This window comes from Perna viridis, chromosome 6, assembly GCF_037379345.1.
Source record: "Perna viridis isolate PV_CMFRI_1.1 ecotype Kerala chromosome 6, ASM3737934v1, whole genome shotgun sequence".
Taxonomy (NCBI): Eukaryota; Metazoa; Mollusca; class Bivalvia; order Mytilida; family Mytilidae; genus Perna; species Perna viridis.
Genome location: NC_142450.1, coordinates 17,298,610 through 17,324,532, shown reverse-complemented (window position 1 = coordinate 17,324,532; position 25,923 = coordinate 17,298,610). Strand labels below are relative to the sequence as shown.

At 30.9% G+C, this 25,923-nt stretch overlaps 1 protein-coding gene across 12 annotated transcripts in view; it reads left to right on the top strand.

The window, feature by feature from the left end:
* LOC148613902 (centrosomal protein of 162 kDa-like) overlaps window positions 1–25,888 on the top strand; it is a 68,247-nt gene extending 42,359 nt beyond the window's left edge. For 11 of the 12 annotated variants that reach the window (XM_088587566.1, XM_088587567.1, XM_088587573.1 and 8 more), the window contains 21 exons: window positions 93–221; window positions 1,182–1,321; window positions 2,596–2,625; window positions 4,090–4,318; window positions 4,715–4,963; window positions 5,797–5,924; window positions 6,595–6,727; window positions 7,731–7,843; window positions 8,542–8,786; window positions 9,688–9,844; window positions 10,946–11,095; window positions 12,153–12,314; window positions 13,131–13,214; window positions 14,140–14,364; window positions 15,713–15,938; window positions 17,555–17,740; window positions 18,149–18,336; window positions 19,480–19,587; window positions 20,741–20,857; window positions 21,490–21,639; window positions 22,099–25,888. In XM_088587566.1, the coding sequence (XP_088443692.1) occupies window positions 93–221; window positions 1,182–1,321; window positions 2,596–2,625; window positions 4,090–4,318; window positions 4,715–4,963; window positions 5,797–5,924; window positions 6,595–6,727; window positions 7,731–7,843; window positions 8,542–8,786; window positions 9,688–9,844; window positions 10,946–11,095; window positions 12,153–12,314; window positions 13,131–13,214; window positions 14,140–14,364; window positions 15,713–15,938; window positions 17,555–17,740; window positions 18,149–18,336; window positions 19,480–19,587; window positions 20,741–20,857; window positions 21,490–21,639; window positions 22,099–22,371 (3,422 nt within the window). In that variant the 3' untranslated portion in view covers window positions 22,372–25,888. The remainder of the gene's footprint in view (window positions 1–92; window positions 222–1,181; window positions 1,322–2,595; window positions 2,626–4,089; window positions 4,319–4,714; window positions 4,964–5,796; window positions 5,925–6,594; window positions 6,728–7,730; window positions 7,844–8,541; window positions 8,787–9,687; window positions 9,845–10,945; window positions 11,096–12,152; window positions 12,315–13,130; window positions 13,215–14,139; window positions 14,365–15,712; window positions 15,939–17,554; window positions 17,741–18,148; window positions 18,337–19,479; window positions 19,588–20,740; window positions 20,858–21,489; window positions 21,640–22,098) is intronic. The other variant, XM_088587571.1, reaches the window with a different exon arrangement.
* Window positions 25,889–25,923: the final 35 nt, after the last annotated feature.

Genomic DNA, 25,923 nt, shown 5'->3' with positions numbered 1-25,923 from the left:
GCTGTTCATGCCAAACACTTACCAGGTACTGGACCTTTGATGTTTATAATAGCAAAGAAAGTGAACACTTTTTCTGTTGACTTTGTTTGCAGGTAAAGAGAGAACTGTAGAAGAAGTTTTGAAAGAAATGGAGGATTATGACAAGGAATCAAAGAAGAATAGAAAAGATACAGACTTTGATGCTTTAGATGATCGAGAGCAGCCTATATTAAGTCCTAAAGGTACTGTAAACTGTGTCATCTCTGAATGTTTATTTTTGTTAACTTAGTAAGCATGATGAACTTACTTAAAATAAATTGCTGCAAGATCCTTCAGTATGGAGCATATGATAGACCATGTGTTGGCTGTGTAGGGAAATTCTCTTGATGGAGGAAGAAGTCCTCATACTGGTAAACTATACAAATTTAACCTGTGGTCTTAGATGCACTGAAAGCTTGATTTCAGTCTGATAGGAAGTTAACCTAAGGAAGGTATACCGGTAACCTAAATGGAGAAGTATGTGTAGTAAAATCCCAGTCTGCAACCAATAATGTTGGTTAAGGATCTTACTAGTTCCATATCTTTAACCAAGAACCATATAAAGTCTCTGCTTTAACAAAACATTTTTTTTCAATGGCTATAGCTCACATCTTTAAATTTTATAAATTATGAAGAAAAAAATTATTCTAGTTATTGTAAAACTGTAAAAGGCTTGATTATTCTATAAAAATGCCAGTATTCAACATCTTCTTTTTGGTTACACATGTATCATATTATCCTGAAACATGAATATAAGTAAAATTATGCTTTTTTTTATGGTCTCAATCAAGCATAAAATATTTATCAATAATAAACAACCATTTTTTTTTAGGAACAGCTCAGTCACATATGCAGTTCAGTTCGAATAAACAAACCAACACGTGCAAGTTTCTACAACAGAAACGCATGCTTGCTTAATATTGATAAATACATTAAGTTGGTTTACAGCAATCAAAAGTAAACAATGAATGAATTGTCTTCAGTATTATATGGATAAGTAAAAGTTGACAAGTAGCGAATTGTTTATAAATTTATGTGGTTTATCTACTTTTCTTTTAATCAATTTACAGCTAATTTTAAAATAGTAAAATTGGATTTCTATAACTTTGTTCAATAACTTTATTTTTGTAAGCTTAACTATTTATGTTCTATTAATTTTTCAGGAAGAATTCATGAGATGAAAGACGCAGAGGAAATGAGAGGTTTTGCCTTGTCACCTGTACATATTGACCCCTCCCCAAGGGGTGGGTTTGACCACTCCCACACAGAAGATACTGAAATGTACCAACCTGTTACTGAAGTTGTAAGTATCCAAGTCTTCCTTCCAAACAACATCTGCTGTTTCTTTTATATATTATCTTAAAATTTGAATTTGATATACAGATGTTACAGAAGTTTATCAGCCAGTTACTGAAATTGTACATCTTTCTTATTGAAACTGATGTCTTTATTTTGGTTATCTACGAGGTTATATAAAATTTTTAGTTCACATTGACCTCTAATCAAGTCACCACTATTTTATTCCCAAAACATTTTGATATGTTTACCATAGACTTCTTCTCCAGTTAAAGAAAAGTTCTACAATTCTGCCATCTAGAAATAATTGGGCACATTACTGTTCCGGCACAATGTATTAAACAGATAACTTAAATACCACCACTCGATGAGAGGATGGTATATGGGAATCACCTTGTACATCACTTTGTCGGATTACTGTCCATCATTCCATCTTTTGTACCGTCTATCCCAATTGATGGATTGATTTCAAATTTGGGTTGTGGCTTTCTTTAGATAGGGCATATGTTGTAAGTATTTTTTTGTTCTGTCCATTATCAGCTACCTGTTTGGTGGGACTTTGCCATTATTCATTATATAAAATGATATAAAAAATTTTCATCACAAAATCCTTTCTTCCAAATAGATTAATTGACTTCACATGAAACTTCATGTTGTTTTTGTAAGGTAAATTTTATTCAGACCTGTGTAAAATTAATTATACTAGAATTCACCTCAGCCTGTTTGTAGTTTTTTTAGATTAATGTTTTTATTACTCATAAGTTCCTTTAAAAAAATTGCCATTTAATTCATGTCGTTCTGTACTACAACTTTCATACAATTACTTCTCGTTCTTACCTCGGAGATTGAAAAAATTCAAAATTTATTTTTCTTACGAGAATTTTGCACTGAACGTATTGTTTATCCGCCATCTTGTTTCTATAATAAACCTTACAAGGGACTGACGACTTTTATTTGAATGACTGTTAGAGTAGTTGTTTGACGTTCTTTTGTTGAAAACAGAATGTCTGAAAATGTATGTGAAACCGTCGTCACTTTGTCAAAGAAAGCCAATAACTTTTATTTGTAAACTGACTGGAATAAGTTAATCTGATGTTAATTGATAAGTTTTATTTTTCAGTTAAAAATTTCTATAAAAGACTGATAGTTTGATGAAATATTGTAGATGCATCTAAATTATCATATAGTGTAGAGCATTTTCCAATGGTCCCTTTTAATTTGTTGTGCACTGTTAGTTCAAAGTATAAGTTAATTAAGTGTTATCAACATTTCTATGTTTAGACTGGAAGGTCACCTAAAAAATCCAAAAAGGTAAGTTGTAGTGTGGTATGATTTGGTGTGTCTGTGAGCAAGGGAGATAATTTGATAGCAAGGGAGAATAATCAGTCTTGATAATATTTGTGGTGTAGTGCAAGCATGATATGTTAGTCCCCATCAATGCATGGTATGATTATAAGGCCATACAAAAAAATGTCTAGGTTCTCAGACCACTTTAAAAAAAAAATGATGCCAGAGGGCAGCTTATTTCTTTTTTTAGTTGCAAGCAAATAGACGAACTTCTCTATAAAATATTTTAAGATACATACTTCCTAGCTGAAAACATGCATATGGAGAAAAGATGGGTATGGTACTCCATGGCATATAGATCTTCCTGGAGAAACTATTTTGCACGATATAAGTGGTCATGTTTTAATCTATGTCAGAGAACTGCATCTGCTGAAGCATTTGAAATCCCATTAAGCATGCAAACAATCCAGATGACTAATTCATAAAACCAAAACCGTTTTCCCCCTCCTGACAAGGAAAAAAATTTGGATTTTATTAATTTTTTGATTTTTTTGCAGCGGAATAAAAGTCACAGAGGAGGGAGTGTTTTAGGAACAGGGGACCTGAGAACCTACACTATTTTTTTGTAGCCTAAGAATTTCCAATTTTGTCCCGCAATTTGGTTTAACATTCATAAGGTTTTATTAGCATTGAATATTTATTCAAATTTAGAAAAGTATTAAGAACTTTTTTTATATTTAAAAAAAAAAAAAATTCTGAAAATTTGATAGTGTTCAAATAGTGCAACTGCTTAACCAGAACATAATTTCACTTCTATTTGCCAAAATCAATGCATGTTGTTAAAACAAATACATCTTTACTTTCATATTTCAGTAAATATGTCTTAATGTGCCTGTTTTATTTATTTTACCTTTGTTTATTGAAAATTTATGGTATGTTGTGATAACACAAGTCTACCAGGACTCAATAAACCTGTTTTTTTTTTTTATTATTCCTTTTATTTCATTTTTCTGTATGTAAGATTTTGGGTTATGTATATATTGTTATAATGTAAAACATATCTAACACTAACCCCCCTCTTATCGTTGTACACATTGGAATCTATTTTCACAATATGCTGTGTTGTATTCACAGATCCATTTTGTTGTTGGGGTTTTCTGTCACTTTGTGCCTTTTTAAATTAACCCAGTTTGTTTCTTATTGAAATAAGCCATTCTTTCAAGTAATTTAAAGAATTGTAAAAAAAGATAAAATTGTATCATACTAAGAGGTAATGTGTTTTGAGGGTTTGAGGGCACAGTTTTTTTGGTAATATAATTTGAAGATATAGCTTAGTACATGTATGTATATGTATTTTGCTTTGGGAACATTGAAGTAATGATTAATCAGGGTTATATTAAAATAAATAGTTAAGTACATATTTTCCCCTATAGACTATAATCAGAATTCAAATGGCCTGTCTGCATATTTTATCTTTCATCATTTCAGTCTGTCACAGAAAGAGGGAGGTCAAAGAAAAAGGACAGGGGTGAGCAAAAGAAAAAAGACAAAGATGACTCCAAAGAGAGAACAAAGAAGAAATCTCCACAAAGGAGACAGAAATCTCCCAAATCCCCTAGTGTGTCTCCAAGGAGAAATATGTCAGCATCAATGTCTCCAAGGAGATGGACACCTTCAGGGCCTTTAACTGATAAAACTTTCTCGCCACTTAAACCAAGTAAGTACTGAATCAGAATTAAACCTGCTAAAGAGAGTTATTGAACAATACAAACACTGAAAACTAGTCAAAATATAGAAATTTTACCACCCTTTTGTACATTCGAAATGATCATCTTTTGTATGAAGATGGACACCAGGTAATTTTTCTAATAAGAAATTTACTCATTGCAAGAAATAAAATTTTGATACAAGGAATACTGTAAATTAAATTTAAGTTATCAAATCAAGAATGGCTATCCTCTCCAACGAAATAGTTGTTAATGCAGTAAGGTGATATTTGTCTAAATATTACTACATGTACATTTGTATGACTGAAAAATTCCTGACACATTGTGTGCATTGCGTCATTACTTCTGATTTTGCACTTGTTACTACCCAAGTTCAATTTATTCAGGTGGGACACTAAATCCAAGATTTGCCCATGTTAAGAGTTCAGGATATGGGACATCATACTCACCTCCAAAACATGTCAAGGATAGGCCTAGTAGTTCTAGAGAGAGGCTTGACAGAGAGGATAATGACAGACAGAAGAGGAGGCATGAGAGGAGGGTTGAGGAAGCATATGAGAGGACAGGTATTCTAGACAGAAAAGCAGTTACTGATGTCTGGTCCCCTGTTGATGTTGCCAAACAAAAGATCAAAGGTTAGTGTTTACTGAATAATGTGGATTAAGAAATTATTGTAAAAAAAAGTAATAGAAAAAAAACCCAAAAAACATGACACTTATAAACTTGAAAAGAAATTGAAAGGTTTAAAGTTACTTTCAAGATTAGAAGATACTAAACTTTTGCAAGTGAATGTCCACTTTGGGAAACTTAATAGTCAACAATAAAATGTCTGTTCAAAGAGTTGAAGGTCCAATTAATGTAATATAATATATAAATGAAAGTTCTAGGTTCAGGAATTATTTACATGAGAGTTCAAGGTCCAGGAACTATTTACATGAAAGTTCAAGGTCCAGGAACTATTTATATAAAAGTTCAATGTCCAGGAATTATTTACATGAAAGTTCAAGGTCCAGGAACTATATAAATGAAAGTTCAAGATCCAGGAACTATATAAATGAAAGTTCTAGGTTCAGAAACTATTTAAATAAAAGTTCAAGGTCCGGGAACTATTTACATGAAAGTTCAAGGTTCAATAACTATTTAAACATGTTAAATGGAAATTCAAAGTTTTTAGGTTAGAAATTGAAGGCTCTGGAAACCAGTAAATAGCCATTTTTCTTATTTTTAAAGAATGTTCCTCATTCCAATATTGTAGTTAATTTTGTCATTATTTGAATTTTATAATTTTTATTTATAATTGAATAGATTATTCTTCAATGTGAAGACTCAAGGTTTAAGAACCAGAAATTCCCTATATATATCTCTTTATAGTTGTGCTATAGATTGTTTTCTGAGTAAATTCTGTTGATAACGAAGTCTTTATGTCATACTTAAAAAAATAACCAATAAATGGTGTCCTTTATTTCAGGTACAGAAAGTCCTCAGAACAAGAAACAGAAATATTTTGACGGAGGTTTGGACTCACAGTTGAATGCTTCTGTTGATGCTTTTGCTAATTATATCAAAGATCATTTTGCAGGACAAGTGATACCCGAGGTAAAACAGTAAAATTAATGAACCTATTTATTCATATGATATTTAGAGCTTTTAAAGTCAATACATTTGTATTTATTCAAGATTCACCACTCTGCAGGTTTCTTATCTTCTTTGGGAATCCTCAAGTCAATATGAGGTCTTGTTGCATATTTTCAATAGTCCTACACTGAGTTTTTCTTTGATTTGTCTCTTGTGTTGTCCAGCTTAGAGCTGTTTTTTGCTATGTTTTAGTGATTCCTGCTTTCCTTATATATTTCCCACCCATCCAAAGCATTTTTGTTTAAGTGGAACTATATTTTTTGTTGATTTCTCACTATGACGTAAGTAGGGTTCACTTTGAAGTTAATGGTATCTGAGTTTGATGAGGGAACCTTTAACTTAACATCTCATGTGCATTGTATGATTCACATACTGTACATATAATTCTAAAATAAAGTATAAAGTGTGAATGTTATCATGATATATAGTACTGTTAAGGCATATCTAAAATTGGAATGCTCACAGACATGCATTAAGAAAAAAAGTGAAGATGAAATTGATGAACACAAATTGAAAAAAAAAACACCAATAGAAAACAAAATGATATGGGTAACACTGCAATGAGATTTCAAGAACATCTGTCTTTAGCATAGATCAATGATCCTAATTGTTTCCATATTTATTTTTGTAGGCTAAATACTCTATAGATGAACCATCACTGGCTGCCAGCTGGAAGGGAGATAAATCCATTGGTAATGAAAGTGATGTTGGTTTGTTAAAGCAAGCTCTAGAACAAGAAAGACAACTCCACCAGAAGGTCAAAGGTTAGTTTGTCACAAAGTCATATATTTTTACAGAAATCAAGAATTTATGTCCTCTGTTTAAGGGGTTTTCTTTTAACACTGCTAAAAATTGCTTTCCTTATTTGTAATCAATGAATTTTCACCAGTTAAAATTTTGATACCATTATGAATTGAAATTGGTATGCAGCTTCTGCATAACTATTTAAACGACGCACATGACCTTCCTCTTTGTCAATTCTTATTCTGCTGAAGCACCTGCTGAACTCATTGAAGTGAAAAGATAAGGGTATCCATGCTTTTTATACATATTTCAAATTTTTAAGTACATTTGTTTGTATGAGTCTTGAATGTAACCTTTGTTTTGACATATGCAGTCAATATCTAAAAGCAGAGAATACTATTTGACAAAAACTTCCCCAATAAAGGTAACATTAAGGTTCAATTTTTAGTTGTAATTGAAAACTTCATTAGTATAAATACTGGCTTGATATACTGTTAGGGTACTTTCATTTATGGACACCATTTTTTGTGGTTTGTCAGAATTTTGTAAGTTGTATTGTGTTGAATTGGAATAAGCATTCAAGGTTTCAATGGAAATTATATATTTTATTGTCCATGGGGAATTTAATTTTTCTAGTTTGACAAATCGATCAGTTTCCGATCAGTCATTGATCCGTCAAACAGATCAATCAAACTGGTGATTGCATCAAGTGACCACAGAGCGGTCAATATTTTTTATGGTTTCCGGTGTTTTCTTTGTCAATTTTACACAAATTTACATTATGTAATAAATTTTATTATCAATCTATACTTTTATTCAACATTTGTTTCATTTTTAACAAATCATTCCTCATTTTACATAACAAAACTGTGATCAGATCGATCACCGTTCATCGATCTGTCAGCGATCAATCAGTCAACGGTCATCGATCCGTCAAACCGTTGAGCTGTAGTTTGATTTACAAGATAATTGATTCTTAACTTCAAGTTATTAGTAGTTTTTCATTGTTTTACTTTTTTTCAGATGATCTAGTACAAGTAGAGAAGGAATACGGACAGATGATTGAAATGCAGAAACAAGAATATGAAGAACAAATTTTTAAACTCAAGCAAGAAATATTTGTTCTACAAGCCAAGGTAATTTTAAGTAATAAGAAGTATTCAGACTGCTTGAAAATACAGGCTATTTCTCATACATGTAATTAAGTTAAATCTGTTTTTGTGCATATAAAACACAAAGGAATGAATGTTTAATAAAATGATTTTAATAACGTCTGTTGACCATCTGATTTTATGTACAAGTTTTTCATTAGTTAGTTACCACCCTCAATGTATGTATTTTATTTTTCATATGTTTCACATGTTGGTCTTAAACCAATGAAAGAAATGTGTTTTTATGTGTTTGAAAAACATGTTAAAACCTTGTCAGTGCAACTCCTCCTATACCATAGAAGAGATTTTGATGAAAACGTATAAGAAAAGAAGAAAGTTGGCATCACATGTAGATATGCATGAAGGAATATAACTCCAAAGGGAGATCATTTAATATAAGGGTTTAAGTGTTAAAACTTTTTAAGGACAACTCCTCCTAGACTGCTAAAAGGAATTTTAAAGAAATGCTTCAGGAAGGCTAGCCATCATATGTTGATGTGTATGAAGGAATGTAGTTACCTTTGGAGGACCTTAAATGGAGATAAATGAACTTTCGGGTTACATATGTAACTTTATTTGAAGCGAGGGGTATTCTCTTTGTGAGCTGGCTCACCATATTTTCTAATTTGAGTGTGTTTATTTTTATTTACCATAAGTACTATAGCAATTTTGTGTATTTGTAGGTACCTGAAGATGAGGTTGAAGCCAGAAAAAAAATTATAGATGGTTTGACAGATGGAGCCAGTAAGGAACAGGTTGACAGATTTGAGAAAGAGCTTAAGGAGCAGGAAAATCTTTTGGCAGGGTACCAGCAGGAAAATAAGAAACTTTATGATCAGCTCAAGTCGCAGCAGAAACAGTCAAAACAAGCAGAGGAGAGAATGTTTAAAGAGAACCAGAAACTTAGTGTTGAGGTGGCTAACCTTAGGTATCAGTATTTTTATTCCTTTTAAATATTTTGAGTCACCTTTGCCTTATCATTTCTGGGTTTTAAGAACAGGGATGATTTTGATCCACTTTTAAGCAGAATTCCGCTGAAATCTGGATTTTATTGTTACAATTTATTTTTTTACTGTATAATTACTTCCGATTTTGCTGATTTCCACTTCGTTTTTAGACCTCGTAAAATCTTCTCTGAAAGAATTTTTAAGAGCAGGCTTTGCATATAACAGTTACTCAGTGAATACTAAAAAGATGGCTTAAGTACAAATAAGGATGAATGAAAATTGTGAGAATACACGTAGTAATCACATTGTGTATGAACCTGCTAAATCATGTATCTTGAATAAAAAACTTTGCTGCTTTTAAAACCTTTGTTTGTCTTTATTCAGACTAATTGAAATTGATGTTCAGTGTGCCCACATTAATGATATATTTTTACCTTTTTCCCTGTACGCTCAACAAGAAATATTTTGCTGGACCAAATGGCATTTTTGCTGTCATTGCCTTTTGTTAGACATATTTTCTTGGTACATTTGTAGTTGACAGACATGAATTTCTTCTGTTTTTTTAGCAGAATTTTGCTATTTCAAATCCGGATTTTACCGTTGCGATTCTTTTTATTATTGTATATTTACATCCGATTTTGCCAATTTTTGCTTTGTTTGTTGACCTTGTATATTCATCTCCTATGTTGATGAAAAGAGAAATGTCTCTGTGAATTTTGAGTGTAGGCCTGTAGCCAACTGTTTTGTAAAATACTAATAAAATATACCTAAATGGTTGAGTGGTTAAGGATAGCTGTATTGAAATATTTTTTTTAAATCTTCAATACATATAGTATCCACTTAAACAAGGGAAACATGTATTGAACTGTAATATTTTTTAAGGGCTGAGTTAGAGAGACAGGAAATAGCCTACAAGAATAAAGGAGTCATCACCAGTTTGCCTGTTCAACAAAATATTGCAGCAGGCAATACTGAAGGAGGTGCTGTACTTGGGGCAGGCAAAATAGCTATACTTGAGGCAGAGTGTAAGGAGACAAAGGTAATCGTTCCTTTTTCTTATGCTCAGTATATAATTTAACAGGCCTAGATTTCATAAAAAAAAATCTCAAGTTGAGAATTTCCTCAAGTCCTGTGTTTCTCCCCAAATCTCAAATTGCAAGTGATCTGATTGGTCGAAATTTGAGTTGAGGAAGGATTTGAAGACAATCTCAATTTATGAAACCGGACCCTGATGTCCTTTTCAACTCTTGCAAGCTCCATTGGAATTATTTTAAATTTGATATGTGGCTTCCGAATAAGAACAGGTTTGTCTATTTGTGGAATTTTCTCTTTTTCATGCATCTACTTTGTGTTTATGAGATTTCTGGTAGAATTTAGTGCAGCATTGATTAAAAAACTTTATAAAACAATTAATGGGAATGATTTGAAATTTTATATAGTAGATATATTGTTCTCTGTGTTTGGCTTTTATCTTTTTCATATCATTTTATGTAACTGTGAATTGCTTAACACTTTTCCAAATTTGATATATTTTTAGTAGAGAAATCTTTTTGCTTCCATAATCTGTAATTAATACAAGTCTTAGTAAAGATATTTTAAACATTTAATTGAGTAACATTTAAATATAGATTCTCCTTCAGTCTTGAGGGGGTTATAGGATTTCTCCACTCGAGATAGTTAAAATCTAAAATTTAACTATCAAGAGTGGAAAAATCGTTTATAAGAAATGAGGGAGTATCTGTTTTTTTTTCATGAATAAAACCATAAAAAATAAATTAAATAACACCCTAAATTCTCCCAACATCAACTACGTCATCAAGGACCTCCATTCCAGCCATCAAGTCTTTGCGTCATCGATATCACTACCATTATGATTAGTTGATACACTACCAACTAGTCCTTTAAAATACGAATAACATTCGTAAATCAACAAGTATTTAATTGATCAACATTATGAATAACAACTGTAAACATGGTAAGCGTGGTAAGTGTGGGAGTCTTCACGAGACATTTTAATTTCCTGGCATGTGGTTGGAAATTACAAATTTTTAATCAATTTAATTATCACTCGTTCACTGTGAATGAAGTGTATAGATTTTTTTCAACATTTAATTGGGCAAAATATGATGTAAAATTTCAGAGACAAGAAGAAAATGTTAAGAGAGAATTACAAGTACTCCAGAAAACAAAACTAGAACTGGAGCAACACATTGATCAGTTAATTAAGGACAAAGAAGAGTTAAGGAAGAAATTAGAAGCTTCAAAAGGACTTAAGTCAGAAGAAGCTAAGGTAATGGATATGTAGATTAATTATGTGTACTGTACAAGTTCGATGTTTTTTATTATTTGTATAAGAAAAAAACTACATAAATAGGCAGTTATTTTTCAGTAGTTAAATTTGATTGGTAATAAGATCGGAATGCTTCATTCTTTTTGAGCATTTACGTAATTTGTTGTTGTATAAACTAACTTGGTAATTTATCATTATAAATATCAGTAAACACGTTCCACAATTCAAGTGATCCCAAATCAATATGCTTTGATTTAGTATCAAATCTTTATTTGGACTGATATCAAATAGAAATTTATTTCCTTTTTTTTTAAAAGATTAGTTATTCTTGCATAAGCTACTCTGGGACAATTTACACTAATTCTTAAAATACTTCATGGTTCATGAATTTTAAACTGGAATAAACTTTGGAATGATTTTATTCAGTCTTTGTTAAATAATTTTATTTCAGAAGTACCATGAATTCTGATTGGATTTAAAATTTCGTCTATCATTTCATAGACCAAATTTTGTACTGCCTGTGACGTTATCAAACTTTTTTAATGATTTACTCGTTGAATTTTGATACTTAAATTAAATTTGAAAGAATGACTGTTATATTGTTTCGGTTTATATGAAATAATCTAAATGCCTCTTGTGCACACTTAAAAATAACCTGCGTAGATAACCTGCTATACAGGTTATTTAGTGTGCACCACGTGACTAAGGTTATTTCTTCATAGACCAAAAAAATTAAAATAGACTTCCCTTAAATGTTCATTTGAATCCTATTGTTTATTCACTTGCTGCCTTTTATCTTCTTAATTGATAATAAATCACTTTGAAATTTCTCAAGGATTTAAAAATTTTGTATTTTATAGGTCAAATTTAAGGCATAGTTCTTAAATTAGGATTTTGAAAACAGTTCACTTAAGATAATAGATTCAAATATTTCTTCAACTCTTCTCCCATTGACACTACTGTAATATTAAACTGAGGAATCAAGTATAAACTACAGGTTTTTACTGTTAACAAAATTATCATTGCTCTTTTGATTAAATATTCTTTAATTTTCCAGGAAATTGAGGAGAAATATATAAAGGAGAATGAGAGAATTAACAGGAAACTGAAATGGTATGCAGAGAACCAACAGATTCTTGATAAAGAGGCCAAAATAGTCAAAGAGAAAGAGGAAGTAATATCTAAACTTAAAGTGAGGATAGATGAACTGAAATCAGAGGTACATTTCACTGTCAGTGTTAGAAAGTTAGGGTAGATGAACTGAAATCAGAGGTACATTTCACTATCAACGTTAGAAAGTTAGGGTAGATGAACTGTAATCAGAGGTACATTTCACTGTCAGTGTTAGAAAGTTAGGGTAGATGAACTGAAATCAGAGGTACATTTCACTATCAACGTTAGAAAGTTAGGGTAGATGAACTGAAATCAGAGGTACATTTCACTGTCAGTGTTAGAAAGTTAGGGTAGATGAACTGTAATCAGAGGTACATTTCACTGTCAGTGTTACAAAGTTAGGATAGATGAACTGAAATCAGAGGTACATTTCACTATCAACGTTAGAAAGTCAAAACTGATGCAGAAATATAAATTAAGTCCTGGAAGCTGGCATTGTACCCTTGTATCTTGTAAACTTAGTATAGATAATCAGTTATTTCATCAATCAGAACAATCCAAAGGAGAGTACCTAAACTTTAGCATAATGACTGTACATTTCTAGATGATAAAGTGTCTATTTGTCTGGCTGTCTTACTGTCTGTCTTTCTGCTACTAAATCAGAGTTCTTTTTACTTCCTATATTATATGTTGCACTGGAATTAAACAGTTATTCAGTACAATGTATACATTTAGATATTCAAACAAATTAAGGTTTTCAATGCATTTAATGTTATAGATATCTTTTGGCAAATATGCTTTCTGTGTAAAACAATACAAAATGCTCAAACATGAGATTTTATTGATATACAATGGAAATACTTAAATGAAATAGGAAATTTAATGTGCCAGACTTTAACCATGCTTGTGTTTCCTTCTTTAGTCAGGAAAGAAGAAGGAGGAGACTAAATACAGGGCTAAAGAGAGAGCTAATGATGCTAAAAAGATCCAAGATCTGCAGAGACAGGTTAGTAGATGTGGATGACTCTGTAAGGCCAACTTAAAATAACTCCTTGGTTCTCAGACTCTGTTTTTTTTTTTTAAAGAGTTCCTTATTACACATTTTTTATTTTCATATCAATACAACTAAACAAAAAACTCCCTCATTTTTTTTCTAGCTAATCAATATGAAAAATACCCAAATCATTATTTTTTATGGTACTTAAAAGATAAAAACTATACATATTCCTTTTTACTTTTCTTAAAATATGATCTGAGGAACAAGAAACTAAATTTTAATGGCCTAATTTATAAAGAATCAACATTGTAATAAGAATTTATAGATGTTAAACTAGGAGATATGGTATGATTGCCAATGAGACAGTCATCCACCAAAAGCCAAGCAACAAAATTGTCATCATATAATTTTGTTCTATAAAATATCATTATTTAATTTTAAATACATGTATGTACATTTGACTATGATATTTCAATACATGATTTCTGAGATTGTCTGGAATTACCATATCCGAACCGGAATTATTTAACCGATCATGTGACTTCTGAGTTTTGTTAGGCATAAAAATGGCGCATTCAAAAGGTAAGGCCAGTAATCTTTTGTCAAAGTAAAAAAATGTTATAAAATAGCATCTTCAAAAAAAAAAAAAAAAAAAAAAAAATTCAAAAACATTACTGGAAACATCTTTTCCTAACTCAATTGGGGTACCAATTATCGTGGTTTTCGTGTATAAGCTTAACCTCGAAATTTGGTTCCCAACAAAAAGGAAATTTTACATTGAGGTGTATACTGAAAATCTAAAAACCATGAGTTAAAGAATCCACAAACTTCTGTTTCTTCCCTATTCTACGAAAATTGGTATCCACAAATTAAAGTACTTTCACAGTATTTATCAAGTTATTTGAGATATCTAAATATCTAAATCTTCCTTTAGGTAAAAGAAATGGAGCAGATAATACGTAGAAGACATCCAAATTCTCTTCCGGCCTTGATCATGACAGCTGCACTAGCCTCTGATGAGAAACCATCCTTAGAGAGGACACCTACAGTTATTGTGTTAGAGAACCAGTTGAAGAAGTTAGAGGCAGAGCTAGAGACCAAGGACCAAGAGGCTGAGATAATGTTACGATCAGTGGAACAGAAATATCATACATTAAAGGTATTCATTTGAACTTTCAATTTACTTTCATGTTTTTGGAGTGTATAGGAGCATCTCTTTCACTGTACCTGTGTATAATGTTGTTTTGGGGACAGAGGGTTTTCTTGTTGTTCATTGAAGACCAATGGGTGGCATTGAAATGACAACTTTTATCCCAGTGGGGTTGTTGTGTTCAAAGTTGTTTTTAAATAAACTTAATGTCTTAAATGGATGGCTTGTTAAATTGAAAAATAATAAGCTTAAAATTTGATTTATTTAGTATATACTTAGCAGTGATTTATTGAATATTTCCTGTGTAAAAAAAAAGTTGATAATTCACACAGAAATAAATATAACCTTCAGATTTTCTCCTAGTAAAACTTTTAAAGTCACAACAGGAATTTCAATACTTTGCATACAAAATATGAAATTAATGTTGAAAATAGCAATAAATAATGCCAAAAAATTATATAATAAATAGGATAATCAATTGGTTATTATCGTCACTATTAAAAAAGAGTGCTTGAAGATTTAATTGGGTGCATTTTCAAGTTCTGCACACTCATTAAATCTAGGCGTTCTACGGCACTTGTGATCATACTTTGGTTATTCATTCTTTCCAATTAATTATCCTATTATTCTTCTCCCAACTTTGATGGCTACTGTTATCATATTATAATTTAATTTCAAAAGTAACACACTTATTGATTGAATAGAAAATTTTGTCCACCATCTTTCTGTAATGTGACTGATTCCATCACCTTTTGAAATGATTTAATAGTTGAACTTTGATACTGATATTAAATTATAAGGAATGACTGTTATATTGTTTCAGTCTATTTGAAATAACCTTAATGCCTGTGTGCACCTTGTGATTGAGGTTATTTCTTCAAAAACCAAACAATATAACAGTCATTCCTTAAATGATAATTTTTAGGGTGTTCTACATGTAGTGTTTGCTATTTTCATGACAAAATAAGCATGAAAAATAGTACAATTGATATTTTATTTTTTTCACGTTTAATTATTTTTTTTAAATGTAAAACTTGATACCCACAAATATGTTCCTTTGAAAGAAAAAAACTAACGACCACAATATCTAACAATGCAATATGTTCATGGTAATCCTAATAAATACAAACCCTGATTTTCTTCAGCTTAACAATGTAATTCCCCCTTTTTTTAATCATGATTTTGCTGTTATGTTTCTCTTTTTGCTTTATATTTACTTGTGCTTTCATCATTTTCCCCCTTTTTTTATTATCTTTGTAAAATCATGTCTGATGAAAACTTGTTTGTTTACATCGTAACAATGACATTTGAAGGGACAGTTTTGATATTTATACATGTACTGTATTGTAACCTGTAGGTTCAATATGAAGATAGAATAAAAGATCTAGAGGCCCAGTTACACCTGTACAAGAGAACAGATGATAATAACCTGAGAGATTATGATCACCCACATACTAGTACACTAGCCTTACAAAAGGAACTGGACAGTGTCAGAGAGAGATATAAAAAACAGGTCACTGAAATGCAGGCAGAAATAGCTAAACTGAACAATGATCTAAGTAAAACTAAAACGGCACAGGAAGGTATTTATGATGTTTATGGAGATGTTATATTTATCTTGAGATATGAATCACCATTTCATTTTATCTATGATGAATTTCACGGATAGGGGTTGTATATTTGAATTTATATTTGAGGTAGATCTTACCTAATATTTCTAGAAGATCAAATTTCCTAGTTTTTCTCAAAGATGACCTTGAATGAAAATACACTAGAATTTTCATACGAAAATATAGGTTACTAAACTTGATTTTGAGATAATTGGGCCAATATATTACTACATTTTATATGGATTCTGTAGAAAATTTTTGATATCTCACAAACTACGAAAAAAATCTGGTAAACAAAATTTTATATAACACTTAACTAGCATTCTTTCATATTTCAAAACAAAAATTGGGGTTCCTGTAATCTTTATAAAATTATTAAAAAAAAACAAAATTCTCTACACATTTCAATAGAACATTTTCCTACCATTATCTCTTCTTTGAAAGATTTTTTCTGCCAATTATCTCCCTTTGAAAGCGTGTTTTTTTTTTTTAAATAATGTCTATAATTTTGCCCTTCTAATTTTTTTGTAAAAAATCATTTGAAATAATTTAAATATATTATTTTTATATCATTTCAAACACTAATAGTTTAAAGAAAGTATATATGTCTGTATGATTTTGAAAGTTGACCGAAAAGAATGCTTCGTGTAATAGGTATGATCTACCTTAAGAACCTGCCTCTGCAGTAGTAATCCATTACCATTAATTTTATTGTACTATTTGTGTTTTGACATGAAATAATATAACAATTTGTCATTTGATTTATTACTCCCCTTTAAAGAAATGTCTAGTCCCAACATAACAGAAATTGAAACAGTACTTATATATGTCCAAGAATATTCTTACCTTCCATGGTAAATTCAATCAAAGTCTTTGAAATTGATGACATCTCAAACAGTTGAGAATTTTCTCAGACTTAAGTAAGTTTTGGGGTTCTGGAGCCTTTTCATAATTTTTCAGGTTTAGTGGCGCTGGGGCTTGATCATAAAGACTATTTGACTGATTAAATATGAATTACTCTCTTAGTGTAGTATTGAATACATTGTAGTTATTTTGAATCACCTCTTGTCCTTGTTTACTTACCTGTCATTGTCAAAATCCAGTTCCCATAATTTATACCCCACTCAACAAGTGAATGGTATAATGGAATTACCTTGTCCATCCATCATTCTTTATGTCTGAATTTTGTGGTAATTACCTCAGCTCCCAATGGATGGATTGATTTCAAATTTTGTTGCATTATCTTGATTTGACATATATTGGAAGTTTTACACGATTATGGGTACCATCCAATTTCAACTTCCTGTTTCTTAGGACTTTGCTATTTTTCATTATATGGAATGATAGAGAAAATTTTTTAACAAAAATCTCTGCTATCAATGGATGGATTGATATTGAATTTGGTTTGTGGGATACGTTTAAGCCACTTTGGATGCTGTTAAATATCTACTTCCTGTACAAGCTGACCATGTGTGCAACTTCATGTTATTTTCTGTTGAAAGTTAAAAGTATTTGAGTAATTATTTGAACTGGTACAGGTGCACTGACAACTTTCTCTTATTGATGGTACTGTACTTTCTGTATTTTAGTTTCACTCAAGAATGAATTAAAAACTGTCAGGGAACAGGAATCTGATCTGAAGAATCAAGTCAAACTTCTAAGGGCTGAAATAGACAGTAAAAATCATGACATGCAAATCTTACAGAAATCTATAGAAAGATTGAGGAAAGAAAAACATTTATATCTAGTCAATGGTTTAAGTAATGTAGATACAGGTATGATATAAGTATTACATGTAAAAGTATAGATTTATGTTTTATATCTAGAAATTTTGTGTTATTTTGCAAATGACAGAGAAAAGATGCAATCATACATTATTGTTTCTATCTACTTAAATGAAGACGGCAAAAATAAGATACATTGAAAATAAAACACACATTTTGGATTTTGTTTCTAAAAATTGGCAGTTTAAGGTAGATAATATTCTGCATACCTCCCTTTGATGTTAAATGATTTAGCTATTAATGCAATGACAAATGAAATGTTAGCTTGAGTACCTTGAATAAGATACAACTTTTTGACAGATTTACTTTTCACTTTGACAGATTAGATTTGTTTCAGATTTACATTCATGCCATTTGTTGAGGTATTATTTGTCATTTGTTACTTTGTACTTGTTTTAGATAAAAACAAGAAGGGTAAAGGAAAAGGAAAGACGAAGAAAATAGATGATGAAGAATCTGAAGTGTTGACATCTGACTCAAATGGATTTATAGACAGACTGACGGATAAACAATATGAGCCAGAAACATTTGCTGACAGAACTCATATATCAGATGTGATTAGGGAAAATGAAATGTTGAAATTGAAGGTATAAGGTTATTTATTTTTTTTTACCAGATGTAGGGTGGGACTCCATATACAGTGAAACCTGTCTAAAACAGAACCTTCAGTAATCTGAAAACCTGTCTAAAACAGAACCCTCAATAATCTGGAACCTGTCTAACCACAACCTCAATAATCTGAAAACCTGTCTAAAACAGAACTCTCAATAATCTTGAAACCTGTCTAAATTAAACTGTGAATAATCTGAATACCTGTCTAAAACAGAACCCTCAATAATCTGAAAACCTGTTTAAACAGAACCCTCAATAATCTGAAAACCTGTCTAAAACAGAACCCTCAATTATCTGTAAACCTATCTAAACAGAACCCTTAATAATCTGAAAACCTGTCTAAAACAGAGTCTGTTTACATCAATTTTTATCATATTTTCAACCTTGGTAAACCAGACACCTGTCTCAATCATTAAAGTCTAAAAAGGTTCAATTTAGATATGTTTCGCTTTACTGACTTTTATGGTCTGTGTGTCTGTAATGAATTTCTTGTTTGTTAATTATAAAATTAAAATAAATCTGAAATTAAGATTTTCCTCAAATCTGTGAGTTTTTCCTTAAATTTCCAACTTCAAGGGGTCTGATTGGTTAAAATTTTAGGAAAATCTCCACTTGAGATTTTTTTATGAAACCGGGTCCCCATATGTGTAATCATTTACTTGATATGCAAATTACATTAATGTCTTTTGAAAAATAAAATCTTATGGTTTCCATGAAAAAATTTGGAGTGTTATGTATTTGAAAAAAAACAACAAAAAACAGTGGTAATTTAATATGATGTGCAAGATACATTTATGTGTATTGGCAGTGTTTAATTTTTAGAGCATGGTTGAATACAGTAAGCCTTTATGTTTTAAATTTAACTGTGGAAAGCTTTAGATATGAGTCCTCTTACAGTGAAACTTTTCTAAACCGTACCCAGAATAAACTGTCGATTCCAGATATCTTCTAAAGTTCATACTTGTTTGTTTCATCATAATTTAAACCAACCTTACCTGAATATTGCCTTCAGTCAATAAGGGGGTTTGGTTTCGACAAAATTTGCTGCATTATTTCACTTCAAGATGAATATTCATGGTTCCCAGAATAACTATGATTTACATGTAAATGAATTCTAGGTTGATGAGTTACAGTTAGAAGTTGATACGAACAGAATAGAAATACAGAAATACCAGGCTCAGTATGAAGATTTATACAGAAAAACACGAGAGAAATATGAAGAACAGGTAATCTAAATTATATTGGTATTGAAAGAAGGGTTGGTTTGAAAAATCAAAGGTTAAACAATAAAAACAAGTTTTATTGGCAGAGTCAAACATTTTAAGGATGAAAACAAAACTTACTGTCAAGCAGAGCAAGGTTGTTATTTTCATGGTTTGTTGTGTTAAAAATCAAGGTTACATGCAAAAATATATAGTTTTGTCCAATATTGACATGATTGATGCAAGCATTCATTTGGTCTTCCAATTATGAATCCACACCTAGATAATGTCAGTGTATTAAAATTATTGCTTCTTTTGGTCAAAACAAAATTGATATCTATCCCTAATTAATGTGTCACCTAATTAACCACATAACCTGTTGTGTTTTAATACTGAGCAAAACTGTTTTATGGTGTATATGCATGCATTGTAATTATGTTGTTAATTGACCCTTTGGATCAACATTCTACAAGACCTGTTACTCCATACAGAAATTACATGATTGATTGATTATTGGGGTTTAATGACTGAGTAGCAATATTTCAGCTATTTTCAGGCGATGAACATGAAATAGATAATAAAATGAATATGAAATGATAATGAAACGAAAAATGGGATGGGACACAAGGATAATGGGGTCGACAAATTCCGATTGCCACTAGAAAAATGGAGGGATAGGTAGGGTCAGGCTATTTAGCCTCCTGTGGCGGAGAGTAAAGGTTCGTACTCCTATTGAATACCTCAGCAGGGTTCTTTAACGTGCTAGGAACATGGCATTTTTCCCAACACGGTGCACCACTATGGTTTGCGATGAGGTTTTCTGTATGATAGCCTGACAACCCCAGCATCTAACATGCCAGGGGTACCCCATTCCACCACCTGGGGCACACATCCCAGTTGCTCTGAAGGCAGAGTGTCCTGGCCCCCGGCCCATACAGAAATTACATTGTACTTTTACTTGGGTCAACTAATTGTCATTCTACTTGTATATTATAAGAACACAATGCCCTAGTGCTGAAATACTTATTTAAGCTTCCCTTGTTTGGCTCAGGAAATCCACTCCCATCCCCCAAGAAATATATAGTTTTAGCAAAAATGCATGTAAAATACATTTTATCACTGATTGTAACTACAAATCTATAATGCTTTTTTGAAAGAAAATATCCTTTTCTTTTAGATAAATGTTTTAAGATCTTCACATCAAAAAGAGTTGCATAAAGTATTGGCAGACACAGCTTTACAGCACTCGGCTTCAAAAATGGCAGAGCTACAGTCCAAAACAGATGCTCAACAGGTAATGTATTAGAACGTCTAGAATCATACTTTGATAGGTTAATACAGGAGTCATATTGAAGTCTTTTGATTTCTTACATAATATCTTTGCAATGGAATGAAGGAAAAGACTAAAAGGATAATTAATTGGAAAGAAGAATGAATAACCAAAATGTGACCATGAGTTAAATCTTCAGGTATACTTAGCAACAGTTATTTTGTTTTGGTACTTCATAATTATTGATTATCCTATTTATAACACAGATTTTGTTTATTGAAACATCAATTTTGAAATTTTATATCCGCACATTGATATTCATGTTGTAACAATTTGGCTGAAGGAAGTTTCAGAGTGAAATTAACGTATTATAAAGATAAGATGTTGTCATTTTATCTTATCTTAATGTGAATTTTAAATCAAAATTTATTGTGATGGACACATTCAATAAATCACTGCTCTGTATATAATAAGATGAATTTTTCTCGTATTAAGTGTAAGAAACCTTAGTAGGGATGTCTGTGAGTTCTTTTTTTTCCCTAAATATAGTCTTTTATGGGAAATCTACTTTTAGTCTGAGTTCTGTTTTTTCACTTGTATTAAAAATGTTTATCAGCTGTTATTTTATTAAAAAAAATCTTCCTTGTTTTACGCAGGTTATGATCAAACATCTCAAAGAACAACTCAATAAATGTCAACTAGACTCAGAACAGTTGTCTATTCTTAAGATACAGAATGCAAGTCTAGAGAATCAGATAGATAAACTCAAGGATGAACTAGCTAATGCCAAAAAGTTCCATTCACCAGTGAGTTTCTTTGAGGAATTATTAGGGTTACAGTTTGTGACTTAGTCCAATTTTTAAATTTCATAATTATAATCTCATTTGCATGAATGATTTGCTGGGGTTCTGATTGGTCAGGCAGACAATTGAAAAGAATTTGATCTGATGATTGTTCCAGTGATTCACTGCATGTAGCATTTAACAACATTCAGTTCAAAGGAGTTTCCCATTCCTGTAGTTTTTCCCTTTTACGTTTTCCTCCAGATTTGAACATGCCTCTTTCATTCATAAATTTTCATAGAAGTAATTGAGAACAAATATATCATTCATAGTTTCTGACTCAGAAATCCTTTAAATATTTTTTCTAAATACATGTAGTTTTGAGTTTTTTTTAAGATACAAAGTCTCCTTCACTTCATTACTTCATGACCTTCAATGTTTTATTTGAAGATTAAAACTTACATTGAATCGTATTGTTTTTAGGAAATGAAGCATTTTGAATCTATCCAAGAGAAGATAATTCAAATGGAAAAGAAACATGAAGTTCGGGAACAAGAATTACAACAAATTGTGAAAAATGCCAAACATGCTGCAACTGTGCAGATGGACCAGGAAGTTAAAAAGTGGAAAAACATTGTAGAAACTAAAAATAAGGAGATTCAACAATTCAGGACAGAGTTGGACTCCATATTAGATGTTCTTAAATTATTACAAAAACAGGGCGTAGTTATACCAGTTAGTGCTGCAGTCTCGTAGCATTGGTAAAATTTTAGGGTATATAGGTAAAGACATGGCAAATTCATTTTCAAATTTCGTCTTTTTTTCTTCTTAAGGTAATTTTGGAAGTCTTTTCCATTAATAGGACATGTACTTTTTTTTGGATTTCATTTGCCTCATAATTGAAAAGGAATTAAAAGCATTTCCACAAGCATTGAGAAAAAAGTTTAACCAAAAATTATAGAATGTTGATTGGGATTAGAGTGTGATCATGCACCACTTATCATATTACAGCTAAAAATGTCAGAAATTGTTACTAAGATTTTTAAAATTTAGTCCTCTGTAGAGCTAAGAATCATTAAATTAGCCCTTTCTTGAAAAGACTAATCCCAATCACTGGAATAATAGCATTTATTGACTTTATATGATTTTAATTAGGTTTCAACTGTTATAACATGTTTTTAATTCCGTCCAAGTTATCCTTTTGTCATTGATGATACACTGAACAAAATTACATACCATGGATTTTAATCCTCAGTTTTTTTATGAGATTTTTCTATGTTTAATCGAATTTTTGTGCATATGGTTTTGTTTTTTAAAAAAAATGTTGAGAAAAATATTTCTTTAGTAGACTTTTCTTTCTTAACTGTTGGATAAATGATGACACATTCTTCCTTGTGGTACGGTTTTGAAGTATACAGACCAGCCAACCATTACAATTTTGGCGTAATTTTTTGCCATGAATTACGCTGGTATGCTTTTGGTATCCAAATTACGATTTTTACCAAAATTCCAAATTTTTTTTCATTTCCGGTCCACTTTGATCAGAGAATTAGTTTTTGGAATTTTGAGTCATTTGAGAGCTCCTAAAATCAATGTCTTTAAATTTTTGAAGATAGTGACTATTCAAAAGCATGGCAGAAAAACGTGTTTTTGAAACTATTTTACAATAAATTATTTTTTTGTGAACATATTGATACTGAATGTTATTTTTATTTTTCTTTGGTCCAATGTTGAATTTTTTTAGGCAAAAAAAGGCATCCAGTGGGAAAGTATAGTTACAGTCCATATCATTTTTAAATAGCACAGCGTTCACCTCCATTGATAATTTTTTTTTTCCCAGTGGAACTATCTTTTAGACATGGACACAGTCAGAGTGAAGCATAACAGTAAAATATTACCAGCAGATGTCTATATATCAGACATACACAAACTACTCCATATTTAAGACAAAAGGTCTTATAATAAGGAGTTACTCTGAGAATAGTTGAACTGCTTATTGATAATTTTATCAGTAATCTGTTCTCACATGAAAGGAGATCATATTGAAAATTTTATTCTTTTTATGTCTTTTATCAGACATTGGAAAAATTTGTAAATTTGGTAAAAAAAAACAGAAAGCTTTGATGCAGTTATACATGGACAGGCAAAACTGTAAACAAATTTATTTTCACGGATAGTTATTTATATGGTTGAGGATGTCAGTCAAATTTCGTGTCTATTTAATTTCGAGACAGACATGTATTATATTATCAAGAGACTTATTTGTGGGGATTTAATTTTCAATGTTTTTTTGTTCATGTTAAAAAATTAGCAAAAATAAATTTGCTTGAGTAAATAATTTTGTCAACTATAGCATTTTGTCCATTGAAAAAAACTGTCCTTTGTAAAGAACTATTTACAAAGCAAAATTATGTCTCGACTACACAAGAGCTTCTTGGTGCAAGTTTAACAACCAATTCATCATCAACTTTCATTATATGAAGTTTAACAACCAATTCATCATCAACTTTCATTATGTGAAGTTCATCTTAAATGTTTCATATTCTTTCTAACATTTATGATTTGTTTCATCTCTGCACATTGAAACCTTTTTGTTGACAAGGACTTTCAAACTTGATTCACCCAGGTGCACCTGGTCCATGCTCCCAGTTTTTAGTGGAGTCGGAGTTGCTCATTTACTTTTGTTACTTTGTATGTATGATTTTAGTTACTTTATGTTCTTTTTTGTGTATGTCTGTTTTCCATGTCTGGTCTTTGTCCCTGGATTACATTCTTTTGATAACCGCTATAACCTTGGTTCCCTTGATTACTCTTTGATTACCACTATAATCATGGTTCCCTTGATTACTCCTTCTTGAAAATTAATCTTATCTTCTTTCTCTTCTTTTTTCTTTTATTGGTAGTTGTCTAATTGAAAGCTTGTCTTGCTTTATACCTGGATTAAATGAATTTTGGTGGTTTTATATTCAAGTTCTTTTTTTATATTGCCAATATTCTGATGTTCTTTAATGAAAATGACCATGAAGTATTGACTTGTCAGATGAAGGTACATATTCTTTCTATGACTAAGTGGTAAGATTAAGTGGTTGACTAGACAATTGGCAAATAGTTTTAAACTTTTTATCCTACTAAGATTAAAATACCTTTGAGATGAAAAAGAGTTTAAATCTCCTTGATAATTTTTCAGTTAACTAATAGGCCAATATTATCTAATTAAAACATAGAAAAAAATTGTTGTTTGGTAAATTATTTTGTAGTAATATAGTTAAAAGTGGGAAAAATACAGTAAAAAAGAACTTTTATATGTGGTTTTTCCAAATAACCAGAAGTTTTATCTTCCAAATTAATTTTAAAACAAATATTTTTTTTATCAAAATCTTGCATTTAATGGAGTTCTTCAATGAAGAGTAATAGCAAAACTACAGATCTGACAAACTGTAGGCAAAAGTCAAAAGGAAATTCTGTATAACAAATGGCAGTATAAAGGCAGATTCACCCATAAACCAAGAAAAAACTGGTTTTCCAATAATATACTTCCACAGCAAATGACATTAATCTCTAAGCTCGCAGAAAGAATTAAAGGATCTAATTTTAATCTCTCTCTTTCCTGTTTGTTTTTTATGTACCATCTATTGTTTCAAAGTCATATTAATCTGTCTTCAGGAGGTAGACCTAGTGTAATGGACACAACTCTTTTAAATCATTGGAACGTTTGTAATCAGCATTTTACATCAATCTCGTGTAAGCCTCAAACTAACTTGGACTGATTTCATTCTGTTTCAAATGAAAGCTTGAAAGACTTTAATAAAATTGAATATGATACAAACATATCACTGATTTCATGAGTTATGTTCCTTACCCCAGGCCTACCTCCTTAAGATGATGATAGATAATGAGGTGTATTTTTATGTGTTATCAAAGGGCCCAAAATTGTAAGCAGCAGGATCATCATTTTCATGTCTTTTCTTGCAAGAAGATGTTGGTTTTGCTACATTAACAGGCCATTTTGGACTTTTAAATACAAGTTAGACTTTTTTCATCAATAATTTTGTCTATTTAGGTTGCCTTGTGGTAAAAATATATTGATTTAGGCAAAAGTATCTTGTCAAAGTCAAAATTCCACTAATAAAACAATATTAATGTAATAACACAATATTCGTGGTAAACCTTTACCGTTGTAGTTTTTGTATGATATTATTTATTTTATTTTTATTCATATACATTTTATGTTATAGAATATGCCATATTTTTATACAATAAAAATTAAAACAAATGATTTGTAGGTTGTCTTTTAAAGCAAACTTAGGT